The 27,927-nt window shown below is 36.4% G+C and overlaps 1 protein-coding gene across 5 annotated transcripts; it reads right to left on the bottom strand.

The window, feature by feature from the left end:
• Positions 1–322: 322 nt before the first annotated feature.
• DBF4 (DBF4-CDC7 kinase regulatory subunit) lies at positions 323–27,927 on the bottom strand. 5 transcript variants are annotated; one of them, XM_070464564.1, is made up of 11 exons: positions 27,748–27,927; positions 19,254–19,433; positions 15,697–15,747; positions 15,137–15,206; positions 14,862–14,938; positions 12,493–12,535; positions 11,660–11,705; positions 6,701–6,829; positions 6,125–6,239; positions 3,474–3,598; positions 323–1,465 (listed from the first exon to the last, which is right to left on the bottom strand). In XM_070464564.1, exons 1-11 carry the CDS (start codon positions 27,901–27,903, stop codon positions 484–486), a joined length of 1,974 nt encoding a protein of 657 aa, XP_070320665.1. In that variant the 5' UTR covers positions 27,904–27,927; the 3' UTR covers positions 323–483. The 5 variants fall into 5 exon arrangements, with proteins under 5 accessions (XP_070320665.1, XP_070320666.1, XP_070320667.1 ...); XM_070464565.1 differs by having other exon boundaries at positions 11,660–11,702; XM_070464566.1 differs by lacking the exon at positions 27,748–27,927 and adding an exon at positions 17,853–17,979 and having other exon boundaries at positions 19,254–19,398.

Genomic DNA, 27,927 nt, shown 5'->3' with positions numbered 1-27,927 from the left:
CATCAAGTTCACCTTCGAGTGTCAATGTTTCTGGTAATAATGATTTCTAGAACTCAAGACACCGAAATACATTTTTTTTTTGTTTTGTATGAAAATGAGGTTTTTAAAAGCAATGTTATGGAAATCTATTTTAACAGACAATACATACAACCAGTGTACCTAATTTATAATGCTCAATTTTCATATTCTCAAAATTTCACTTGAAATTAGTCTTCACTGACATAAAGCAAATTCACTATTCATAATAATTCTTAGAAAACAATTATGAACACTGTATGTAGTCACAAGTTTATTCCTTAATTTTTCTAAAATAGGTATGCAATTCTGTAGAAAAACGCAAAATCACCTTTATTATTTACATCGGTTCTGTAATCAAAACTGGCAAACCCCCATTCCCCAAACTAAGAATTTTTATACATCTATAAAAATTTCAAGAATATGATCTTCATTGCTTCTGAAAGGCATTTATTTATTTTTTTAAATCTAAAAGCCAGTAAATGTAGAAGTTGAAGGGGAAGAGAAAAACATTGTTAACAGATTTGAATTTTCCTCTTCCCAAATATCTAAGACATCACATATATTATTGTTTTCAGTATAGCTTGTGAAACCCAAAAATTCTGACTTCTCTTCACTAGTCTGAAATAAGTCCAGTAGAGACTGTACTGGTGAGCTACAAATTCTGTTTTCTTCTTGTGTAGTAAGAAATTCAGTTCTTTTTTTATCTAACCCCACATTTGGTTCCAGGTTTTCTTTTTTATTTCTTCTTAATGGTATTTTCACTTTCCGACAGATCTTACCAGAAGGCAAACTGTCCATACTCTTGATGTCACATGTGTTGGGTTCCTCAGGAGGGCTCTGGGATGGAATTTCTGCCCAAATTGTCAGGTGCTCCTGTGAACTATTTATTGCTAACAGATCAGAATCACGATGAAATACTGAGTAAAGGTCCTTTTCTTTCAGATCCTTTGCTGGAAAAAGCACAGTATCTGACTTTTGTTTTTGTTGAGATGCACCATCATCTGTATTGAAATTAGAAACCTGTATAGATGTCCGTGGCCTACATGGACATTTACCTACCTTTACTTCTAAGTCACTTTCATTTAAAATTAATTTGTGTTCAGAAACATCAAGAATGCATTCTTGTTTATTTTTACATGCAGGCAGAGGTGTAAAATTTTGTTTTATGTCATTTTCAGGTAGATTTAACATGGAACATTTATGAGATGTTTTATCATCAAGTTCTCTAGGTTCACTAGAATGGTGGAGGGTATGTTCTGAAGTAGACACAGACTTTTGTTCAGGTTCCTGAAGAGGTTCTTTATATAGGAAACCCTGCTCTATCATATGTACATTTCCCCTGGAGTCTTTCTGAAAATTATGCAGCAATTCCAGCTCTTCTTTAGTTCCAGACCTTTTCACAACAGTTGCAATAATAGGAGAAAGGGATCCAACACTGTATTTTATTCTTCAAAGGAAAAAAAAGAAAAAAATTAAAATAATTGCTATCAAAACTCCTTAAGTATCTTTTAAACCTGTTTACAAAACTTATTTAATTAAGAAAACATTACAAAAAGATAGAACTCTTGACCTTTAGCCAAATTTGCTTTAGATGTTTTTGAAGTAATGAAACTTTACAGATAAGGCTGAAAACTCTAGTGTGCTACTCCTTATCCACATTTTTCCACTTTCTACCACAGGCAAGCAGTATCTTGAACTTGGTATTTAAAACTGCTTTGACCATATAAATCAAAGAAAGATGATGGTGAAGGAATTTAGGTCTGCTCCTGATTTTTTTATTATCTTGAAAAATTTCTTTAACTTACATGTTTTGATTTACTTTATATTTAAATATAATCAATTCTATATTATAATGAACCAGAAACCTTGTAACATACTTCTAAACATGACAAATTAGTGTTCCTTAAATTTCATACACATATTTGATCTGAAACTCTCTTCTTCATAGAGCCTCTAACATTCTTGAGATGCTATTTTGCATTATGTGTGTGTGCTCAGTCGCTAAGTCATGTCCTACTCTTTGTGACCCCATGGACTGTAGCCTGCCAGGCTCCTCTGTTTATGGGATTTCCCAGGCAAGAATACTGGAGTGGGTTGCCATTTCCTCCTCCAGGGAATCTTCCCAACCCAGGGATTGAACTCATGTCTCCTGCATTGGCAGGTGGATTCTTTACCACTAAGCCATGTGGTTACAATAGCTCACTAATTATGTTTTATGTTATACATGTCATAGATAATGAAGAAAAATACAGAATTCTAACTGCCCCTTCAAAACCAGAATGGTTCCTTTTCTACTTATTTTGTTGATACTTTCACTTAAGACTCCTCTTGAACAAATGGAGGATATAAAATATAAAAACACTAGTCCAACACCACTCTCTCCTTTCAAAGTCCAGAGATGTTTAGGTGACTTGCCTGTAGAGATAAAAATTGTGCAGGTAATAAGATAACTGATTAAGGAATAACCACTTTATGTATAAGTACTAGTGTAGAATTTTGCTGCAGAATGAGTTTTTAGCAAATTCCACATTCTTACCATAGCTTATATACATTTTAATATTTGAAGATATGCTTCCTCCCCAAATACTCTTATTAAATCAGTCATGAGCAATCATTCTGAATGTTATAGAAATATGATGTTTAGGAACTGTTCTACCTAGATATAGCCAAAAAGCTTTCTAGTTAGTTTTCAGAAACTGTAGCTTGGTATCACATTTTATAGTCTTTATGCCTTTATGATTGGTCTAAAAACAGATATAAGGACTAAACAACTTATTGCATTATTACCAATTCTAGGGTATATACACATGAACGCATTTTTTTAAATTTTAGATTTATTGGTATCATCTTAATGAGGCTTAGTTTGTCAATGTACAGTTATTGTATATTGAACAGCACTGTATTCACACTTAAAAGTTGTGTCAGTACCTTTAATAAATATTATCAGCAAGCAGAGCAGAAATATCTAGTGAAAGTATAAAGATGACTTAACAGAAGTAAAGTGGAAGAATTTCTTAAAACGCCATGAGAATAACAAAAAGTTCTAGATTTCTGAGTCCAAGGAGATAGTCTAGATAAGGGGCCAAATCTATCCAGTGTGTCACCATTTTTTAAATAAAGTTTTATTGGAATATAGCCACACCCATTTACTTACTGTCTGTGGCTGCTTTCATTGTACAGAGGCAAAGCTGAGTAGCTGCAATAGACATCGTGTGGTTCACAAAGCCTAAAACATTAACTATATAATTCTTTATATCTTTTGCCAACTCCTCTTTTCACCTATGTTAAGAAGAAAGCCTTAAAAGTAATCTAATGTAAGCACTTTTGGTGGTGGAAGTAATCAGTTCTTAACCATATTTATACCCTGAAATTATAATCCTTCTAAGAACAGAAAACTCTGCATTTATTTTTAGTTTAATAGTCTGATATTCTTAAAACTTAGGTTGATCAATTACCTTTTCTTTTTAGGCATGTCCCTTTCGTATTCCACAAAGTCAAAAACTAACTTAGATACAATGTCATCAACAACTTGATAGTGATTACTCTGTGCAAAGTTTCTGTGTTGCTCACTCAGAAGATGCTAAAACAAAAAAGTATATAGTAATTACATTTCAAAAGCAATAGATACTTTTTTGTTCAGGTTTTTTAATATTTTCATGCCCTTAAGTTTCTAATAACTACTCCAAAGAAATATCCTTTATCAGAACTTAAAATAAGTAGAATAAAAGTTATCTTCTCAGAAACCACTAAAACTACTTTGGTTTTCAGTCTTCCATTTTCCAATGAGAAGATTCAAGTACTAATGAATTTGTGGTTTTAAGGGAACTGAAAATGAGGGAGTTACATCAGAAAATGAAATAAAGCTGAAGAAAAACAGAAATACTGAGCATTTAGAGTATGCTGCAACCCCATGAACTATACAGTCCATGGAGTTCTCCAAGCCAGAGTGCTGGGGTGGGTGGCCTTTCCATTCTCCAGGGGATCTTCCCGACCTGGGGATCGAGCCCATGTCTCCCGCATAGCAGGCAGATTCTTTGCCAGCTGAGCCACAAAGAAAGCCCAAGAATACTGGAGTGGGTAGCCTATCCCTTCTCCAGCAGATCTTCCCGATCCAGGAATCAAACCGGAGTCTCCGGTTTGATGCTTTTGAACTGTGGTGCTGGAGAAGACTCTTGAGAGTCCCTTGGACTGCAAGGAAATCCAACCAGTCCATCCTAAAGGAAATCAGTCCTGAATATTCATTGGAAGGACTGATGCTGAAGCTGAAACTCCAATACTTTGGCCACCTGATGAGAAGAGCTGACTCATTTGAAAAGACCCTGATGCTGGGAAAGACTGAAGGCAGGAGAAGAAGGGGACGGCAGAGGATGAGATGGTTGGATGGCATCACTGACTCAATAGACATGAGTTTGGGTAAACTCCAGGAGTTGGTGCTGGACAGGGAGGCCTGGCATGCTGCAGTCCATGGGGTGGCATAGAGTCAGACACGACTTAATGACTGAACTGACTGAATGAGCATTTAGAATATGCTAATATTTTTGAAAAGACTTCTCTAGTAAAGAGAAGTTTTTATTTTATCCTTATATTTTTTTATCCTTATATATTTATTTTATCCTTATATAATTACCACCAAGTGTTAGGTAAAGCTTATAAACTATTAAATACATGAAATGTTATTTAACATGTAAGAGCCCAAAACAAGAATCTAGAAATTAAAGAAAAAAAAGCACAACTAATGCTGGGAATAAAAACAACATTTTTGAGATGAGCAAATAATGATCTCAATTACCCAGTACTTATGACAGAGAGTCATTAAGTCTCTTCTTCATTTTAAGGGTTGTCAAGAACAAAGTCAACAAGTTCAGTGTATTGAGATAAAACTTAGAGGAATTATTTTTGAGAAAGTTCAGCTTCTGATTAAAAATAATTTTAAACTATTTTCCTCCTTTATTAGATAAACTGAACACAAAAATGTGACACAAACTTCCATTATAAAACAAACTTCAATTTAGAGTCTGAAGACAGAGGTAGTTTATGAATCAGATATTTTCAAGTACTTTTTCTCAACTTTCCCATTATCTTCTACCAAAACCAAGTACCAAAACAAACCTATTATTTAAAAATTAACATTCAAACAATAACAGCTAATATTTAATAAGCCCAGTGTCAGGTATTGTCTAAGGTCACATAGGCAAGAAGCCAGGATTCAAACCTGGGCTAGCCTGGATCCAAAGCTCTTTTGCTTTTTTAAAAAATCTGTTTACAAATTTTAATTGTTCCCATCTTCTTTCATCCCACATATATTTTCAACTGTTTCTCTTTCTGCTATTGCAAAAAAAGTCTCCACTTTCTTCTCATCCTCCCATTAGTAGGTCTCTTGCCCATTTGTAAATTGCTAAGGACTGAAATACTGCACTTCACCCATGGCCCATCATCTCTTCTCTCTCCCAACATCCAATCAATTAGCAAGCATTCTTGGCCCCACCTTTAAATTATATACACAATCTCACCATGTCCGATCACTTCTACTATCACTGATTAGTCCATCAACATCTGTTCTTTGATCCCATCAGTTCAATTTACCGCTTCTACATTGGTTATTTCAATATTCACAAGTCTGTCCCCTCAAAGTCACACAGGTCTCTACTCAAATATCACCTTATCAATTAGGAATTCCTTGTCTACTCTAAATAAATAGGAACATCTTCATTCCTGCTTTCTCATAGCACTGATCTAATGTTCCCTATATATACCTCACTATTCTTTTATCCTATGGTTACCTCTCTCTCCTCTCCTTCCATAGAATGTAATCTTCATGAGGGTCAGGAACTGGTCTCTTTTGTATGATGCTTTTCACTCAGAGCAGTGATTGGTACACAGTAACCGCTCAATAAATATTTGTTGACTGGATAAAAATGACTTTTCAATATATATTTCCCCACTTGGGGTTCTTAAAATTCAAGATAATTCTATAAAAAAGAAGTATATGCTACTTAATAATTACAAAGCTACCAAACACAATCAAAAGAATAAGCTAAAATTTATACAGCAAATATTATTCATAGTTTTAGAAACATCAACCCCCTGAATACAAAATCATATTTACAATGTCAAGATCTTCATATTTCTGCAAGCAACATTCACAATATCCCTTTTTTTTCTTCTCTTTTAACTGGAATTGAACTGGAATTCCACCACATTTATCACCATCTGTTTGGATCCTGATAGAAATACATGGTGAAAGATTAACTGCTGAACACAGGGAATACTTAAAAAATTACAGTCCTAGACTATTAAACAGCATCTGCTATAATCTGCAGAGATTTATATAAACAAATACTTCTAATCATTTTTCTTTTTAAGAAATTAAGAAGCAAAATGAGAATTTAATGATTATCCAGGAGAATTATCTCATCGATGAAGAGAAACAACGTATTTTAACTATTTGCAAGTATTTTTTAGGTTCTCCTCTAGAACCCCAATCTGAAGTGTTCAAATGTGACACAATGAAAAAAATTCAGACTTTAAATCTAGCAAAGAGGCATTAAAAATATCCAAAGGAGAATCCTTAATCTTAAAGGAGTGAGTGATCACTCACTCACACACACACACCCCACAGCATTAAATTAATTATTTGAAGCATTTATTAAAAAGATTAAAACTGCTTGAAGGTAAAACCAACCTTAGTTTAACTTGAGTTTGCTTTTGGGTGCTAGATGGCTTCTCTACATCAAATGGGCTGGAGGGCTTCTGAATAGAATAGTTTATAAAAGGCATATTGGTCAGCTGAAGATAAAATGGCCTATAAAGCCTAAAAGAGTAAAAAAACAAACACATAAGAATCTTTATGATGAAAGAAAACATGCTTTAAGTCTTATAAAGTCATATAATTCATCTGAAGTCTGAAACAAACTATAGAAATCAGTTAAAATTTACTATCTTTAATTATTTACTATATTCTTAAGAACACAATTCAGTTGTATTAAGTAATTCACAATGTTTTCAGATTCTTTACACTTGTTCATATCTAGAGCTTTCTTCATCTTTCAAAACTGAAACTTTGTATCCATATATAACAAAATCAGTAACTCTTCATTCTCCCTTGTATTAAGTATATTCACAATGTTTTCAGATTCTTTACACTTGTTCATATCTAGAACTTTCTTCATCTTTCAAAACTGAAACTTTGTATCCATATATAACAAAATAAGTAACTTCATTCTCCCTTCTCCACCAACCCTTGACAGTTCAGTTCAGTTCATTTCAGTTCAGTTCAGTTGCTCAGCTGTGTCTCTTTGTGACCCCATGAATTGCAGCACGCCAGGCCTCCCTGCCCATCACCAACACCCGGAGCTTACTAAACTCATGTCCTTGAGTCAGTGATGCCATCCAGCCATCTCATCCTCTGTCGTCCCCTTCTCCTCCTGCCCCCAATCCTTCCCAGCATCAGAGTCTTTTCCAATGAGTCAGCTCTTCACATGAGGTGGCCAAAGTATTGGAGTTTCAGCTTTAGCATCAGTCCTTCCAATGAACACCCAGGACTGATCTCCTTTAGGATGGACTGGTTGGATCTCCTTGCAGTCCAAGGGACTCTCAAGAGTCTTCTCCAACACCACAGTTCAAAAGCATCAATTCTTCAGCACTCAGCCTTCTTTACAGTCCAACTCTCACATCCATACATGACTACTGGAAAAACCATAGCTTTGACTAGATGGACCTTTGTTGGCAAAGTAATGTCTCTGCTTTTTAATATGCTGTCTAAGTTGGTCATAACTTTCCTTCCAAGAAGTAAGCATCTTTTAATTTCATGGCTGCAATCACCATCTGCAGTGATTTTGGAGCCCCAAAAAAACAAAGTTTGAAGAGGTCAGTTTTCATTCCAACCCCAAAGAAAGGCAATGCCAAAGAATGTTCAAACTACCACACAACTGCATTCATCTCACATGCTAGTAAAGTAATGCTCAAAATTCTCCAAGCCAGGCTTCAGCAATACGTGAACTGTGAACTTCCAAATGTTCAAGCTGGTTTTAGAAAAGGCAGGGGAACCAGAGATCAAGTTGCCAACATCTGCTGGATCATTGAAAAGGCAAGAGAGTTCCAGAAAAACATCTATTTCTGCTTTATTGACTATGCCAAAGCCTTTGTGTGGATCACAATAAACTGTGGAAAATTCTTCAAGAGATGGGAATACCAGACCACCTGACCTGCCTATTGAGAAACCTATATGCAGGTCAGGAAGCAACAGTTAGAACTGGACATGGAACAACAGACTGGTTCCCTTAACAAGCACCATTTTATTTTACTTTGTCTCTATGAATCTGACTACACTAGGTACCTCATTAGGTATAATCATGCAGTAATTTCCTCTTATTTCATTAAGCACAATGTCTTCAGAGTTTATCCATATTGTGGTATGTATCAAAATTTCATTCCCTTTTAAAGTTGAATAACATTCCATTGGGGGCTTCCCTGGTGGCTCAGATGGTAATGAATCTGCCTGCAATGTGGGAGACCTGGTTTGATCTCTGGGTTGGGAAGATCCCCTGGAAAAGAGAATAGCAACCCACTCCAGTATTCTTGCCTGGAAATTTCCATGGACAGAGGAGCCTGGTGGGCTACAGTCCATGGTGTTGCAAAGAGTCAGACTGAGCAAGGCTAAGCACAGCAATATTCCATTGTACATATATATCATATTATCCATTCATCTATTGATGAACAAATTTTGGTTGCTTCTGCCTCTTGGCTATTGTGAATAGTGTTGCACTGAACATGCATGTGCAAGTACTTCTTCAAAACTGTGTGTTCACTTCTTTTGGATATATATACTCGGAAGTGGAATTCATGGATCATACAGTTCAAAACTTTTGACAAAGCTCTATATGGTTTTCCTCAATGGTTACACCATTTTATAATCCTACCAATAGTGCACAAGAGTTCCAGTATTTCTGCATCTTCACCAATACTTATTTTTTCTTTTCAAAACAGTAGCCAGCCTAATAGTTGTGAGGTAATAATAGGTTTCTTTGGAGAAGGAAATGGCAACCCACTCTGGTATTCTTGCCTGGAAAATCCCATGGACGGGAGTCTGGTGGTCTACAGTCCATAGGGTCGCAGAGTCGAACACGACTGAGCGACGTCACCAATTTCTTACTGTAGTTTTGATTTGCATTTCTCTAATGATTAGTAATGTTGAACATCTTTTCATATGTGTGTTGGTAATTTGCATTATCTTTGAATTGATGTATGAATTTTGCCCATTTTTCAATTGGGTTATTTGACTTTCTGTTGTTCTTTATATTAACATCTTATTAAATATATTATTGGAAACTTTCGTCTCTCTTTCCATAGGTTGTCTTCTCATTGTGTTGGGTTCTCTGGGCACAGAAATTTTTAATTTTGATGTCGTAAAATAGTTCTTTTTGCTTCTGCTTTTAGTGTCATATCCAAGAAATTAGCACCAATTCCAATGTTATAAAGCTTACTTACGGTTTTTTAACCAAAAGCTTTATAGTTTTAGGTCTCTGATTCATTTTGAGTTAATATTATATATTGCATAAAATAAGGGTTCAACTTCATTCTTCTCTGCATGTTGCTATCTAGTATTCTCAATGCCATTTATTAAAAAGACTGTCCTTTCTCTACTGAATGCTCTCGGCACCCTAGTCCACAATCATTTGATCATATAAAGATTTGCATTTGGGCTCTTTCTTCTATTCCATTGGTTCATACATCTGTCTGTATGTTAGTACGAAACTGTTTTGATTACTACAGCTTTGTAGTTGAGTTTGACATCAGGAAATAGAGACCTCCAACTCTGTTCATTTTCAAAATTACTTTGGGTGTTCAGGGTCCCTTGAGATTCCATATGAATTTTAGGATGGATTTTTTTCTCTTTCTATAACAACAGTCATTGGGATTTTAATAAGGGACTGCACTGAATCTATAGATCACTTTGGGTAGTAGTGACATATTAAAGTCTTCCAATCCATGAACATGGGCTGTCTTCTACTTATTGATGCTTCTCTAGGCCTAATTTTAAATTGTACTTTTCTGTCATAGCAGCACATTTAATAAAAAGTGTTCAACGCATCTTTGTCACCTCAGTGAGTACCCAAGAGAATTAATCACGTGTTTAAATTAGTAGAATATTAAGAGAAATCTAATTCTCCCATGCCAAATTAATTTACTTATGTCTGTAGTCTTCATTAAGATTATGTTACAAAGGTTCAGAATGAGTTTAGAAAAACTATCAACTTAGATGTTATAGTCAGATTTTATATTTCCAAGTAGTAACTAATAATTTCTTTTTCAAAAATGTAAATGCAATCTTTAAGTAATAGTTCTAAATCATATGGTATTACATTTAGCCAGAGAAGGGTTGTTTGAAGTACTGAAATGTGAGTTGGTCTCATGGTTGCTCTAAACTATATTTTCAAGTAATTATTATCTAAAACATACTGAAACTAAATTCAGTCCTCAAGTACAAAGTAATTTAATGCTACTTAAAAAAATTTTTTTTAATTGAAACATAATTGCTTTACAGAATTTTGTGGTTTTCTGTCATCTATCAACAAGAATCAGCCACAGGTATACCCATGTCCGCTCTCCCGCAGACCGCCCTCCCCACCTACCCTTCAGCCTGTGTCAGAGCCCCTGTTTGAGTTTCCTGGGTCACACAGCAAATCCCTGCTGGCTCGCTGTTTTACACACGGTATGGTAAATTCCTGTCACTCTCTCCATACGGCTCCCCTTCTCCCTCCTCTCCTCCCACCATAGGTCTGTTCTCTATGTCTGCTCCATTGCTGCCCTAATGCTACTTTTTGAAACTGTGCCACATGCATATTCAGTTCAGTTCAGTTCAGTTGCTCAGTCGTGTCCAACTCTTCACGACCCCATGAACCGCAGCACGCCAGGCCTCCCTTGTCCATCCAAGGAGCTTCCAAGGAAGGAAGGTTATGACCAACCTAGATAGCATATTAAAAATCAGTAAAAATTACTTTGCCAACAAAGGTCCATCTGGTCAAGGCTATGGTTTTTCCAGTGGTCATGTATGGATGTGAGAGTTGGACTGTGAAGAAAGCTGAGCGCTGAAGAATTGATGTTTTTGAACTGTGGTGTTGGAGAAGACTCTTGAGAGTCCCTTGGACTGCAAGGAGATCCAACCAGTCCATCCTAAAGCAGATCAGTCCTGGGTGTTCATTGGAAGGACTGATGCTGAAGCTGAAACTTCAATACTTTGGCCACCTCATGCGAAGAGTTGACTCATTGGAAAAGAAACTGATGCTGGGACGGATTGGGGGCAGGAGAAGGGGACGACAGAGGATGAGATGGCTGGATGGCATCACCGACTCAATGGACATGAGTTTGAGTAAACTCCAGGAGTTGGTGATGGACAGGGAGGCCTGGCGTGCTGCGATTCATGAGGTCACAAAGAGTTGGACATGACTGAGCGACTGAACTGACTGACTGACTCCTTGGAAGGAAAGTTATGACCAACCTAGATAGCACATGCATATTAGCATCATGTAAATCTAACATAAAGGGACCTAAGAGTATTAGTGGAAATAGTTTAATTAGATTTTCTCCTTTAATAAAATATTTTCTCCTTTTAAATCATACAGATTGAATTCAAGATACTTACTGGCTCATATCTTCCACCTTTACAAAAGGCTTTTTGAGTCTACCTGCTTGGGAATATATAAAGTATATTAGGTATTTACACAAATCCAGATTTTTTTTTAACAAAACTTCTTGGGCTGAAATAATCCAACTATGTCTCCATTACCCATTTCATTTCAGTTTGAAATTTTCAGCTTCAGGTAAGGTATCTTATAATTATATATCCATTTCCAAAATAGCAAACACTCAGTCTATATTCTGAAATTCTTAAACTGAATGGATCCCCCAAAGGACCTATAAATAGAATTCAGGAGAATTTTGAGCTAAAAACAGGAAAATTTGAATTTCATGTTCACTAGTCTGTAACTGATATTCAACATTTCCTCCAATTCTGCACATAACCAAGAGGACCACAGTAGTATTAGCAGTGCTTCTAATTCTGATACCAGTTGAAACATTTCCATATCATATTAGTTACTACAAATATTTCAAAGCACCACTTACACTTATCATTTAAAAAACAAATTACAGCAGCAATTATAATCTCTGGTAGAACTTTTTAATGTGTAATAAAAACAAGTATATAACTTTTATACTGAAAAATATTCTGTTAACTGAATTTCAATGTAATTCATTTTCTTAGTAATATGATGAATTTAAAATATGTATAAAAAATTATTCTAACAAAAGCCCATAGGCTTCACCAGACATGTCACCAGACAGCCATAAGGGAAAAGGCTATGAACCACTGAATAAGTCATTTAAAGGGTTGGTTACATGATTTTTTAGTAGACTTTTTATGTTTGTTTTATTTTCTAGCAAAACATGCACACTTAAGAAAATCAAAATACTTACTTTTTGTTTTCTGAGTGCCAACACCTACACCTACTTTTTTCCCCTGGGGGGGCAAAATATAGATATATAGTGAAAACACTGGGCTTGAAAAGCGAAAACAGGCACTGCAAACTGTTCAATATCCTCAAAATTAAAAAATTATATAGAAAGAGAACTATATAAAGGAAGGCTGATTACTGTAGTTTCCTGGGGGGGAAAATCAGAAAAAGCTTTTTAAAATCAATTCAACCAAAGAAATGAAAGGAAACAAAGATCATTCAAGAATTAAAGATCTTAACCACTAGTATGAAACTTAGTAACAGAAGCTTACTTTTACAGTACACTCAACACATACCTTGCATTTTAGCTATAATTGTTTTTATCTTCACAGAAAGAAATCAACCAATAAAGAAAAAGCATGGTTAACAGAATAATCTAAGAACAGTCATGTTAATTATTTTTATGCCCTTATTCAGCAAAACCTTTGTGACAAACTCATCAAAGAATTATTAAAAAATTTGTTAGCCTGTAATTCTAGTCAGGATGGAATATATTCTATATGGTCATTTCCCATATGGAGTGATGACAATAAAAGCTGGACAAAATTCAATGAACTACTACTTGAGGACTAAAAGTAAACAAAAGTAGGTGTACTGCAGAAGGAAGTCAAAATTATCTTAAAGGGGATAGGGAATGTATTTCCTATTCTCCTACCCTCTTTTTTCTTGCAAAGATTCTTGAAGAATGGACCTCTAGTCCTGAGATTGGCAGCAATAGCAGAGTCAGTGGCTGTAACTCCTATACAAACCTCATCTTTTTGGCTACAAAGAGCCAGGAAAGAGGCTCCTGCTGTCCAAAGAGTACAAAAGGAATCCCTGTATTACTTCCTCTTTCTTTTTTCCCCCAGTTTTGACATGAGAGTGGACCCCAGTTAAGAAACTGCAGCTGTTAAGGTGCCACAGGTAGTCAAACTTGGAAGCAATGAAGATGTCTTTCAGAAGATAAATGGGTAAATTGTGGCACATCCAGACAGTGGAATATTCAGCAACAAAAGGAAATGAGCTATCAAGTAACAAAACAATATGGAGGAACTTTAAATGCCTATTACTAAGTGAAGAAGCCAATCTGAAAAAACTACATACTGTATGATTTCCAACCCCACTGCATTTTGGAAAAGGTAGAACTATGAGAGTAAAATGATCAGTCTTGCAAGGAAATATCGTTAATTGGCTACCACAGGATCCTTCCAAAATACATATCCAACCAGGTTCCTCTTCTATTAGTTATTTCTCAGTAATGTTCCAAACTCTTGAAAATAAAATCTAACTCCTTTGTGTAGCGTGAAAAGATCTATCTAAACCTACTAACTTTTCTAGCTTCATACTAAAAAATCAGGTTGTATTATATTACAGAAAATTTCCCAAACATGCCATGCTACATATGGCTTGTCTTTATATACATTCTTCTATAAAATTTATTTACCATTTAGATTCATTTAACGATTGAGTGAAGAAAAACCAGACCACAAAAGAATGTTCTGAGATATAAGAACTATGAGAAAGCAAAGGGATGAGAGAAGTTCCAGATGAAAATAAGTTCAAGGAGGAAGTGAATAGTAGCTGAGAGAACCAATATGACTGGTTTTTAAAAAGTGCACAACTGAAATGCCAAATTGGTCAGTAGTTTTGTACCTCACAGGTTGAAAAGTGAAAGTTGGGAAGTGTAAAAGTGGAAATGTCAGATGTCTGGATGATATAAAGATTAAATAGTAGGTAGGGATGTGAGGTCAAGGGAGATTTTATTGTATTTTTTTTAAAGGACAGAAGAGGTTTGTTTTAAAGTATCATGAAGGCATGATTCTATACAGAGGCTTTGTTGAGGAAGTTAGTAAAAAGGGAAAACTGGAGATGTAGAGCATTAGGTCTAAAAGACGTTAATGCCCAACACACTTGTTTAACAAATATTTTGAGGTTAGGCCAGTCAGTCATACTGTATGACAGAAGTTAGAGAACTTGATAAGTAAGCCTCCTTATTTGTGTTCCTGAAAGGAGTATATTATACACATTAGGAGCTTCTCATGAAATGTCAGTCATGGTGTTTTCCTTCAGAATGAACAAAAGTATCTGTTCTCTTGGCTCCAGTATCCATCAAAGAAGAAAATAAAATTATGCCACCATCCCTGAAACAACTCTCACCGTATGAGTAAATCCTAAAGTGATGTGCAATAATTTCTTCAGATAACAGAACCATGCATATAGTATACATGGTCACCCCTAGGATATTCTGGCAGCAATACTTTCCACTTGGCAAAAAAGTTCACAGATACAGAACTAAAAACCACACTTAATCATTTTCTCTAATTAGTTTAAAAATTAAGGAAAATAACATACCACATCTCTTACAGAAGTGCTTGATTTCTTGAGTAAATACAATTCTTTTTTCCTTTGTTCAATGTAGTATCTAATGTCTTTTTTAAAAGAAAGAAGGGTTTAAGATTAGCATTTTTGCCTTTGGAGTTAAACACTGCCACTTTCTTAAAATTGTACTACATTGAGATGAAGGAATTAATGTTACAGGTATGTCTTGCTATTAAAATTCTATCTAAAATTAGGAAGCAAGAGACACTTATAGCAAATACTGTCAAAAACAGTAATAAAATCCTTACCATCAATATGAAGAATTTTTACTCCCCATGATAAGGCATTAGATAATATACTGTTTGAAGGAATAAAATCCTGTTAAAAAAAAAAAAAGTTTGATAGATTTTCTAGGAAATTACTATTTTAAATGAGCCAAATTAAAAATATTATTTGAAGTTTAATATCACTTATGGTTATTCAGATCATACCCTACACAGTTACAATAACCATGAGGACATCAGTTTTTCCTTCTGGAATTTCTAAAATCATTACTAATTAATACACTCTGATATTCTTGACAATTAATGTACCCTGTAGCCTTATAGTTAATAGTTTCAATAAATTATTTTGTTTTAAATTACAGAGTGCCACAAGCTTCAGAAGTGTCCAGTAATACTTTAAAAGGCCACAAGATGGAGGTGTTTCTTTATGAAAAGCAGATTCTGTTCTTCATAAAACAAGACACATGCTGATATTTAGGCTTTTTCTACTAAAAATGAGGAAAAGATTTCAGGAACATCTTTATTTTACACTTCAGTTTCAAGTAACAGAATAAACACTGTGAATTTTTAAAATCCCTACTTACATGGTCCTTGATAGCTTTTTCAACTAATAATTTTCCTCTGCTCAAACACACCTATAGAAAGACCAAAGAACAACCAAACATATAGTTATACATAATGCCTCACTGGGAAAAATTTTAAAAAGACAAAATAAGCAAAGCAAGTAGATAAAATTAAAATGAATTTTAATATAAACATGAGCTTTAAAATACATACATTTTATTTACACAAGTCTTAACCATCAACATCATAAATATATGGTAAAAACTGATCTCCTTAGGGTCTTTGTTTGCAATAAGATTTCTGATGAAAAAGTTTGTTTCTTCCTTTTTAAGTAGATCAACTGAACTCAGCTAAATGAGATCCAAGGTCAGTTCTGTAGTAAATGTTATTCAACATGAAAAATAAAATAGACTGATTTGAGATTCTGCCTGTAATTAAACAGTAAGCTTACATTTTTATTTTATTTTATTATTATTTTTTTAAGCTTACATTTTTAATTTCCTGTTTAATTGAAGATCTAACGATATGAGTAGACCGGATATACTGGTTTTTACACAGTTTCAGTTTTAAATAAAACATTAGGAAAATTAGTTGAAATGCTATCAGCAGCAATTAATTTGGAACTAGTCACTGTTGTACAACCTTGTTCCTCAAAAAAAGCAAGAACTGAAAGAATGTATGAGGCTTCCTAGGTCTCTTCTTCTTTTTTTAAAATTTTTTATTAGTTGGAGGCTAATTACAATATTGTAGTGGTTTCTGCCATACATTGACATGAATCAGCATGGATTTACATGTATTCCCCATCCCGATCCCCCCTCCCACCTCCCCCTCCACCCGATTCCTCTGGGTCTTCCCAGTGCATCAGGCCCAAGCACTTGTCTCATGCATCCAGCCTGGGCTGGTGATCTGTTTCACCCTAGATAATATACATGTTTCGATGCTGTTCTCTCGAAACATCCCACCCTCGCCTTCTCCCACAGAGTCCAAAAGTCCGTTCTGTACACCTGTGTCTCTTTTCCTGTTTTGCATATAGGGTTATCGTTACCATCTTTCTAAATTCCATATATATGCGTTAGTATACTGTATTGGTCTTTATCTTTCTGGCTTACTTCACTCTGTATAATGGGCTCCAGTTTCATTCATCTCATTAGAACTGATTCAAATGAATTCTTTTTAATGGCTGAGTAATATTCCATGGTGTATATGTATCACAGCTTCCTTATCTATTCATCTGCTGATGGGCATCTAGGTTGCTTCCATGTCCTGGCTATTATAAACAGTGCTGCGATGAACATTGGGGTGCACGTGTCTCTTTCAGATCTGGTTTCCTCAGCGTGTATGCCCAGAAGTGGGATTGCTGGGTCATATGGCAGTTCTAATTCCAGTTTTTTAAGAAATCTCCACACTGTTCTCCATAGTGGCTGTACTAGTTTTTCTTCTATATATTTGTCTCTTTTTTCCCCAAGTGATTTCTCTTGTGTAACTCATTTCTCTTACCTGTTCTTCCCTGCCTCCACGTTTCCCTGCTTCCCAAATGGCTACATGAGGTAAGATGGGGCTGATATTTAAAATTACTTAATTTCAATTTAAAAATGAGATAAACATGCCAGACCCAAAGGAACAGGCCAAGAGCGGACTTGAGTTGTCTGCAGGTTGGTGAAAACAGACTCTCCCAGGGGATTTTGTCATCTTTTCGAGTATCATCAATAGTTAACTCTGGGAAGCCTTGTTTTCCCGCTTTAGAGAATGCTGGGTATAATGAAACCGGTGAAAAATTTGAGTTTTGGTTTAAAGTAAGTGCTCTTTCCAGGTGAAAACTACTTTTTTGGGTTTGTTTTAAAGGTAGGAAGAGGAAGGGGAAATGTTGCTCTTTTATTTTAATCATTACATTCGGTCTATGATGACATTTGATTATTAGACACAGCAGTGCCACTAATAACATTTCTTGAGTTGTCAGAAATTGTCAACATCAGTACTTTATGGCAAAGATAACTGTCTGAAGATAAATGGCTCATATTTTGGTGCAGTGTTTGATGTTCAAAACAAAATGTTACAACAATAAACAAATGTGAACTCAGAAAAAAAAAAGAGATAAACAGTATTTTTCCAATCTCTTCCCCCTTGCATAACCAATTAAATCAATTTAATTTACCCTTCACTGTATCTTACAACTTACTGGCAACTGAGTGGTAGTGATGTGACTGAAGGTAGGACGAGAACGGGACAACAGAGGATGAGATGGCTGGATGACATCACCGACTGGATGGACAAGAGTTTGGTGATGGGCAGAGAAGCCTGGCGTGCTGCAGTCCACGGGGTCACAGAGAGTCAGACATGACTGAGCGACTGAACTGAAGTGATGTCAGTAAATCTAGACCAGGGGTAGGCAAACTTTAAAGGGCAAAGAGTGCGTGTTCTTATGGCTCTGCAGGCCGTGGAGTCTCCGCTGCAACTATGCCACCCCACCTTTACAGCAGTAAAGCGGTCAGGCAATGCCTATATGAATGGGTATGTCTGCATTCCAGGAAAACTTTTACTTGTGAACGATGAAATTTCAACTTCATATAGCTGCCACTTGCCACAAAGTATTCTTTTTGAATGTCCCCCCAACCATTTGAAAATGTAAACTCCATGCTTAGCTTGCATGCTGTAAAAAAACAGGCAGCAGACTGGACCTGGCCCCTAGGCTACTGTGCTTACCACGCTCTGAAACAAACAAAAGGTGTCTATTCCTTCTTTAAAAAATGACCTGCTGTCATCTTTTACTTGTAAATTACTCTAAACATAAGCCATCACTAAATGCAAGGTCGTATTTTAGGAATCAGAGTATGATTGTGCTCAGTCACTCAGTCATGTCCAACTTTTTGCCACCCCATGTATTGTATGTAGCCCGCCAGGCTCCTCTATCCATGGAATTTTCCAGGCAAGAATACTGGAGTAGGTTGCCATTTCCTCCTCTAGGGGATCTTCCTGACCAGGGATTGAACCTGTGTCTCCTGCATTGGCTGGCAGATTCTTTACCACTGAGCCACCTGGGAAGCCCCCTGGAGTAGGACTACATAAGTATTATTAGGAGAAAAAAAAACACCATTCTATATACAACAGCAGCCTTATTGACAACTGGAAAGCCACATTTAATGTAGATACACTTAATGTAGATATCATTCTACCTAGTTGAACTCTGCTGTTAACCCACTCTTAATTATAACATCCTATAGACTTTCAGGGGCTTCCCTCATAGCTCAATTGGTAAAGAACCTGCAATGCTGCAGACCCTGGTTCGATTCCTGGGTCGGGAAGATCTGCTGGAGAAGGGATAGGCTACCCACTCCAGTCTTGGGCTTCCCTTGTGCTCAGCTGGTAAAGAATCCACCTGCAATGCAGGAGACCTGGGTTCGATCCCTGGGTTGGGAAGATCCCCTGGAGAAGGGAAAGGCTACCCACTCCAGTATTCTGGCCTGGAGAATTCCATGGACTGTATAGTCCATGGGGTCACAAAGAGTCGGACATGACTGAGCAACTTTCACTCACTCATTCCTAGCCTTTCAGAGTCTCAAAGCATATTTAAGAGACTTACTGTATCTGGAGACTTAAATGAACTTCCATCATGGCTGGGATGAGGTGATGTGGTTTCTGCAGTATTGGCAGATTCTGGACTTGGTATAGGAGAGATTCGTCCCAAGGTTTGTGCAAATTTAGCTTCCTTTTTATTTGAAATAAGGTAACTGATATCTTTGCTGAGAAATTCTTCAACTCGCTAAAGGAAAACAACATATTTTTAAGGAATTCATATAAACCATTAACTGTTTCATCTGCTAGGCACAATAGGAAATGTCAATCTGAAACATTTTCAATATTTTCTAAATTTCCATACTGTATTATTCTGAGCCTTGAGTTCTGAGAAAGTACAAGGAGAGCTCTAATAACACGAGAAGAGCATGTAGTTTATATATCATAGTTAGTTTAATCCACATAACCCATGGCACTGGAGAAGAAAACAGAAGAGAAGTCAACTCACCTACCTGAGGTTGTGCCAGTCATAAGGGAACTTGAATAAAGGTATTTTTCTTCTTCACCTTAATTAAAAAAATTTTTTTAAACTGACGTACAGCTGATTTACAGTGTTGTGTGAACACAGGTATTTGATTGAAGTCGATGCTCTAAAGCAGTACTGTCCAGTTGAATGCATTGTAATGATGGAAATGTTCTTTATTACCATTGTTCAGTATGGTAGCCACTGCCACATGTGCTTATGGAGTACTTGAAATGTAATGTGATTGAGCAAATGAATTTTAACCTGGTTAATTTTAGTTACATTTCAGTAGCCAATGTGGCTAATGGCTACAGTAATGGACAGCACAATTCAAACTCATAAAGTTATAATATCTTTCCATAAGACAAACTATTAAAAGGTAGGAAACTTTTACCCTTAAGAGTGTATGACTATTTTGAAGAGAATTTCCCTAGTCTGAAAACCACTGCCTGAATTTATAAACACATATACCAAAGTCAATGCTGAAAATCACTCCTATTCAAAGGTAGGAAAATTAAGTAGAAAAAATACTATTAATCATTAACTATTTCCATAAATGAAACTAAAAATATTTTAAACAGCTATATCTAATTTCTACAGCATCTCACAACAATAAATGGATAATAAAAATGAAACAATGTATGTAATAATGACTTAATTTCATCTAAGCATTACACAGAATTTGCTAAGACCAGCAGCTGCCTTGGTTAAATGCAAATCACTACTTCTCTTTCTGAATAACATTTTCATCACCAGTAAATAAAGTACATTTATATATGCCAAGGATTACACACTCAAATGCCTACAAGGGTCATCAAGAATGCAAATAAACAATTACATATCAAATACTCTTTTTAAAAAAAATTTTCAAATATGTGGGCCCTAAAACAGAAGTCCCAGTTTTTCAAGAGAAGCCCAATCTCCCACGTTTATAAAAAACAAAAAAACTGTGATAAAATATGTAACAACATTTACTATTTAGACCATTTTTGAGTGTACAATAGAGTGGCAATGCATACATTCACAATGTTTGCAGCCATGAAATGAAAAGACGGTTGCTCCTTGCAAGAAAAGCTATGACCAACCTAGACAGCATATTAAAGCAGAAACATTACTTTGCCAACAAAGGTCCATTCAGTCAAAGCTATGGTTTTTCCAGTAGTCGTCTATGGATATAAGAGTTAGGCTATAAAGAAAGCTGAGCACTGAAGAACTGATGCTTTTGAACTGTGATGTTGGAGAAGACTCTTGAGAGTCCCTTGGACTACAAGGAGATCCAACTAGTCAATCCTAAAGGAAATTAGTCCTGAATATTCACTGGAAGGACTGACGCTGAAACTGAAGCTTTGGCCACCGGATGGGAAGAACAGACTCATTGGAAAAGACCCTGATGCTGGGAAAGATTGAAGGCGGGAGAAGGGGATGACAGAGGATGAGATGGTTGGATGGCATTACTGACTTGATGGACATGAGTTTGAGTAAACTCTGGGAGTTGGTGATGGAAAGGGAAGCCTGGTGTGCTGCAGTCCATGGGGTTGCAAAGAGTCAGACACAACTGAGCAACTGAACTGAACTCTCCATTTCTAGAATTTGATCATCATTGTAAGCTGAAACTGTACCCATTAAACAGTAACTCCCAATTTCCCCCTCCCACCAGCCGATTTATCTCTTTTAATCTCTACTTCCTATTTCTGTGAATCTGACAATTCTGTCATTGTTTAGTCACTACGCTGTGACCAACTCTTTTATGACCCCATGGACTGTAGTCTGCTAGATTTCTCTGTCCATGGGATTTCCCAGGCAAGAATACTGGAGTGGGTTGCCATTTCCTTCTTCAAGGGATCTTCCCTACCCAGGGATCAAACCCATATCTTCTGCATTTCAGATGGATTTACTGCTGAGCCATCCAAGGAAGTCTCTTGATAATTCTAGGTAGTTTATATAGGTGGAATCCTGTAGTTATCTTTTGGGGTCTGACTTATTTCATGTAACAGTGTTTTCAAGGTTCACCCATGATGTATCATGGAACAGAATTCCATTCCTTCTCAAGGTTGAATAATATTCCAACCACAATGGTGTGATCACTCACCTAGAGCCAGACATCCTGGAATATGAAGTCAAGTGGGCCTTAGGAAGCATCACTACCAACAAAGCTAGTGGAGGTGATGGAATTCCAGCTGAGCTATTTCAAATCCTAAAAGATGATGTGTGAAAGTGCTGCACTCAATATGCCAGCAAATTTGGAAAACTCAGCAGTGGCCACAGGACTGGAAAAGGTCAGTTTTCATTCTAATCCCAAAGAAAGGCAATGCCAAAGAATGTTCAAACTACTGTACAACTGCACTCATTTCACATGCTAGCAGAGTAATGCTCAAAATTCTCCAAGCTAGCCCTCAACAGTATGTGAACAAGGAAGTTCCATATGTTCAAGCTGGATTTAGAAAAGGCAGAGGAACCAGAGATCAAATTGCCAACATCCCTTGGATTATTGAAAAAGCAACAGAGTTCCAGAAAAACATCTATTTCTGCTTTATTGACTATGCCAAAGACTTTGACTGTGGATCACAACAAACTGTGGGAAGTTCTTCAAGAGATGGGAATACCAGACCACCTGACTTGCCTCCTGAGAAATCTGTACACAGGTCAAGAAGCAACAGTTAGAACTGGACATGGAACAACAGACTGGTTCCAAATTGGGAAAGGAGTACGTCAAGGCTGTATACTGTCACCCTGCTTATTTAACTTATATGCAGAGTACATCAAAATGCTGTACTGGATGAAGCACAAGCTCGAATCAAGATTGCTGGGAGAAATATCAATAACCTCAGACTTGCAGATGACACCACTCTTAACGCAGAAAGCAAAGAAGAACTAAAGAGCCTCTTGTTGAAAGTGAAAGAGTAGGGTGAAAAAGTTGGCTTAAAACCCAACATTCAGAAAACTAAGATCATGGAATCTGGTCCCACCACTTCATGGCCAATAGATGGGAAAACAATGGAAACAGTGACAGACTACTTTTTCGGGCTCCAAAATCACTGCAGGTGGTAACTGTAGCCATGAAATGAAAAGACACTTGCTCCTTGGAATAAAAGCTATGACCTAGACAGCATATTGAAAAGAGACATTACTTTGTCAACAAAGGTCCGTCTAGTTAAAGCTATGGTTTTTCCAGCAGTCGTGTATGGATGTGAGAGTTGGACTATAAAGAAAGCTGAGTGCCAAAGAATTGATGCTTTTGAACTGTGGTGTTGGAGAAGACTCTTGAGAGTCCCTTGGACTGCAAGGAGATCCAACCAATCCATCCTAAAGGAAATCAGTCCTGAATATTCATTGGAAGGACTGATGCTGAAACTGAAACTCCAATACTTTGGCCACCTGATGCAAAGAACTGACTCACTGGAAAAGACCCTGATGCTGGGAAAGACTGAAGGCAGGAGAAGGGGATGACAGAGGATGAGATGGTTGGATGGCATCACTGACTCAATGGACATGAGTTTGAGTAAGCTCCAGGAGTTGGTGATGAACAGGGAAGCCTGGTGCTGCAGTCCATGGGGTTGCAAAGAGTTGGACATGACGAAGTGACTGAACTGTATATATATAAACCACATTTATCCATTCATCTGCTTATTAATATCTGGGTTTTTTCCCCCTTTTGGTTACTGTAATGCTGTTCTGGACATGGGTATATAAATTATCTCTTCAAGACACTTTCAGTTCTTTTGGATATATACCCAGAAGCAGAACTGCTTGATCATAATGATAATGATAATTCCTTTCTTTATTATTTTGAGGAAACAGCATAATGTTTTCCATAGCAGTTGCACCATTTTACAATCTCACTAACAGTGCATAAGGACTCCAGTTTCTCTACATCCTCACTGACACCTAGGATAGTGGCTGTCCTAATGGATGTGAAGTGGTAACACACTGCTTCTTTGGACTGACATATAGTTAATTTACAATGTTGTGTTAGTATGTGGTGTACAACAAAGTGATTCAGTTACACATTCGTATATATATTCTTTTTCATATTCTTTTCTATTATAGTTTATTACAAAATATTGAATATAGTTCCTGTGCTATATACAGTAGGAACTTGCTACTTAATTTTAAGTTGGTTTTCTATGTCTGTCTTACTGGGGTCTTGATTTGCATTTCCCTAATAGTGATGTGGCACATCTTTTCTTATGCTTATTGGCCATTTATATATATCTTCTTTGGAGAAAGGTCTACTCAAGTCCTTGGCTCATTTTTTAACTGGGTAGATTTTTGTTGAGTTATAGGAATTCTTTATAGTTTGGATATTAATCCATCAAAAGATTGCAAACAGAAAAAAATTGCAAAATTTTTCTCTCTCATTATGTGGGTGTCTTTTTTACTCTCTTGACAGTAGTCCTCTGATGCACAAAACCTCATTTTTATTAAGTCGAACTTATCTTTTTTTCATTCATTGTCTGTGTTTTTGGTATGATAGTCAAGGAACCAATGCCAAATCTAACATCATGAAGATTTTCCCCAATACCTTCCTCTATGGGTTTTAGCTCTTATGTTTTAGATCTTGATCATTTTTAATTAACTGCATCATATAATGTACAGTAAGGGTACAACTTCATTCTTCTGCATGTTGATGTTCAGTTTTCCTAGCATCAATTGTTGAAAAGATTATCCTTTTCCCACTGAATGGTCCTGGCAACCTTGATGAAAATCAGGTGACTATAAGTGAGGATTTCTGGTTTCCCTCTTCTATTGCATCGGTCTGTATGTCTGTCATTATGCTAGTACCCCACATTTCCTTTGGTTTTTCATTTCCCATACTTCTTGTAACTCTTTAGTAGTGAACAAAGTATCTTTCATAGTCTGGTCCCAATGTAACATTGTTTCTTGCCATACCCCTCATCTAAATCCCAAGATCAAGTCATACTCTATTATTAACAGCTGCTCAAACCACACAAACATATATTTTATGTATGCTCTTTCTTCTATTTAGTGTGTTCATTCTACCTGGTATATTCCTACTAGGTTTTTAATATTCAGCTCAAACTTTATCACTGCTATAAATTGTAAAAGGCAGAGTTAATAATTTCCATTTCTGTATTCTAATGGCAATTTCTACATTATTTCTGATAAAGCACTGACAATGCTATACTGTAATTTATTTATGTAGGCGTTTGATGTTCCTATAGGCTGAGAATTCCTAGAGGATTAGACTACATCTGATTTTTGCATCCCTAGCATCTTAAATAGTGCTAGCATATGGGAAACACTGGTGGAATAATTTCTGAATGAATTTCCATATGCTCAAATCATAATCAATCTTCAAAGCTGAGTTCAAATTGTGTCTGTACAATGGCCTCCAAGGTTCCTCAGTTGTAAATAATCTTTCCTTTTTAACATTCTGTTATGTAACAATTAATTGTAACAATGCCACCTCTATTTGATTAGAAATTGCAGGTGGACTAGGTATCAGATTCATTTTTGAATCTACCAAAATACTTAATACTGTGTCCTGTACCATTAACTTAGTTTTATCAGTCTTTATTAGCTACTGTTGAATCTAGGTCTTTAAAAGAGTAAACTCAAAATTTATTTTTTTCTAATGACTCAAAGTTACACTTTGAGTGTAATGACTCAATGTTACACTTAACATCAAAAACAAGTAAGTTTATCCTCAAGTCCATGATATGGTAAGGTATCTGACCCTATATCTCTTTTCTCTCCCAACTCTCTTATTTTAGCCCACACTGTTTAGACATGGGCCTTTACATGGTTGGTTTTGCAATAGCAGCCTTCCTTTTCACTATTAAATATATTTTCCCATTATGTCAGACTTTCCTGATGTGCTCTCAGTGGTTTAATTCTCAGAAGTGTATTCTCCAAATAAAAAGTGTATTTAGGTGTTTTCACTGACTCAATGGACATGAGTCTAAGCAAGCTCCCGGAGTTGGTAATGGACAGGGAAGCCCAGCTTGCTGCAGTCCATGGGTTGCAAAGAATCGGGCATGACTGAGCGACTGAACCAGATGTTTTCATTAAGACGAGAGAAAAAAATGCATAGACCATTTTAAAACAGACAACACTGTTAATAGCCTGAGGCAGGATAAATTACAAATGGATAAAGGATTTAAGTAATTATAAAGATTAATAGTAAGCATAATCTGTTCAAGGAATATCTATGTAACTATTTCTTAGAGTTGAATGTTAAAACAAGTGTATGGAAGTCAAAGTTCCTTTATAGTTCACATCTGAGATCTTAACAGTCTTTTTCAGTGATAGAAACAGTACTGTGCTAGGCACAGAAATCATGACATCAGTGAATTACTGGAAAAGTAGTGTGTTGGGGAGATCAGGATTTGATTAAAAAGTTTTTAAGAGAAATTAAAGAATAATCAGATTCAGTTCAAAATCCACAGCTCTGGGGAAATACACTCTTTTCATTGGCCTACTTCGAACCATTTTAGGATGAAAATTTGATAAAATCAACTCTCAACTATTATCGAATGTATAAGTTCATTCAAAATTTGGTTCTTGCAAGTGTCTCAGGAACTGATATAGAGATGAGTGCTTCTGTACTGCTTTTAGCTAGAGCAGTTCCTTTTTCAGTGGCTTTATACATTGGACATGATTTTGTTTGAAGGGCTCCACTGCTAAAAACGCAAATCTAAAATTACTGATTTACATCAGCAGGGTTAATGAATTTCCCCACTGTAGCCATGGATGCTAGAGGAACAGAATGGTGCAATAGCACATGAGTCTGGAAATTAGGCTGATTCTAACCTAAGCCAGTCATTTAACTTCTCTGGATACTTGAGTACCTAATTTTTAAAATGAAAGGATCCTTTATTCAAAGGTGCTAGGTTACAAAACATAACCTTTAGGAATGCAGCCATATGGTTATTATGATAACATGCTACTACTCATGACAAGTATGTGACAATGTTTTAGTTTAAGAAAACAGCAAAACAGTAGAATAGCTTTTCAAAGACAATTAAAAAATGCTAACCGTGACAAACTCAAAGTACAGCAGAAATCTCTGAAACAGGAAGAATCAGGAAATTAAATCTTAACCTTGCCAAAATTTATCCATTATTACCCTTAATCCTAAAAAAATCTTGTACTTTTATCCAAATTTTCTAATACTCAAATGTATAATGTAGGAAAGAAGCACATTTCCCATATTCATAATCCAAAAGTGGTACCTTAGTGACATTCATTCTGTTGAGACTGTATCAGTCAAAAGAAATTTTAATTCTTTGTGGTTTAAACAGGTTTTCCTTGTTCTGTAAATACCTTATTTATATTTAGCTTCCTAATAATCACAATCAAAGAGCTCCTGCCATCTGAAGGACATCCCAAAATTACGATGAAAAGACAATCAGCAGTTCCTCCAGGACAAGTGTGTCTCATTTCTCACACCGTGAACTTTATACCAGACAGAAATCTGAAAGTTCTGTCAAGTTTCCACAGTTACATGACTTTGCATAAATGATAAACAGATGATAAAAAATGTAAGCTTGGTAAACGGTGAAAGTGTCAGTTGCTCAGTGAAGTAGCTCAGTCGTGTCTGACTCTTTGCAACCCCGTGGACTGTAGCCTACCAGGCTCGTCCCTCCATGGGATTCTCCAGGTAAGAATACTGGAGTGGGTTGCCATTTCCTTCTCCAGGGGATCTTCCCGACCCAGGGATCGAAACCCGGGTCTCCCGCATTGCAGGCAGACGCTTTAACCACTGAGCCACCAGGGAAGCAGTTGTGTCCAATTCGTTGTGACCCTTGCCTGTACAGCCCTCCAGGCTCCTCTGGCCATGGAATTCTTCAGGCAAAAATACTGGAGTGGGTAGCCATTCCCTTCTCCAGAGGACCTCCCCTACCCAAGGATCAAACATGGGTCTCCTGCATTGCAGGCAGACTCTTTATCATTTGAGTCATCAGGGAAGTCCCTGGTACTCTATGGTTATACCTTTTTTTCCAAAAGGAAAATTTTAAATGATTAGGAGTTAGAAAGTTTTTCTTTTTGGTCAAAGTGCATGGATTTGACTTACCCCTCCGAGATCCTTAATGTCCTTTTGCAGTTTTTCAGATATGGTGACAGAAGGTAAGTCGATGTAAAATACTTTACCCCAGAGAGGTTTATATTTGGATTTTTCTGGTTTGTTATCAGTTTTCAGAGATTTCAAAGATGGTCGGTTTTTTTTCATTTTTAACTTGGATTCCACCTGTTG

This window comes from Odocoileus virginianus, unplaced genomic scaffold (assembly GCF_023699985.2).
Source record: "Odocoileus virginianus isolate 20LAN1187 ecotype Illinois unplaced genomic scaffold, Ovbor_1.2 Unplaced_Contig_29, whole genome shotgun sequence".
NCBI classification, from domain to species: Eukaryota; Metazoa; Chordata; class Mammalia; order Artiodactyla; family Cervidae; genus Odocoileus; species Odocoileus virginianus.
This window is presented reverse-complemented; position numbering and strand designations above follow the sequence as displayed.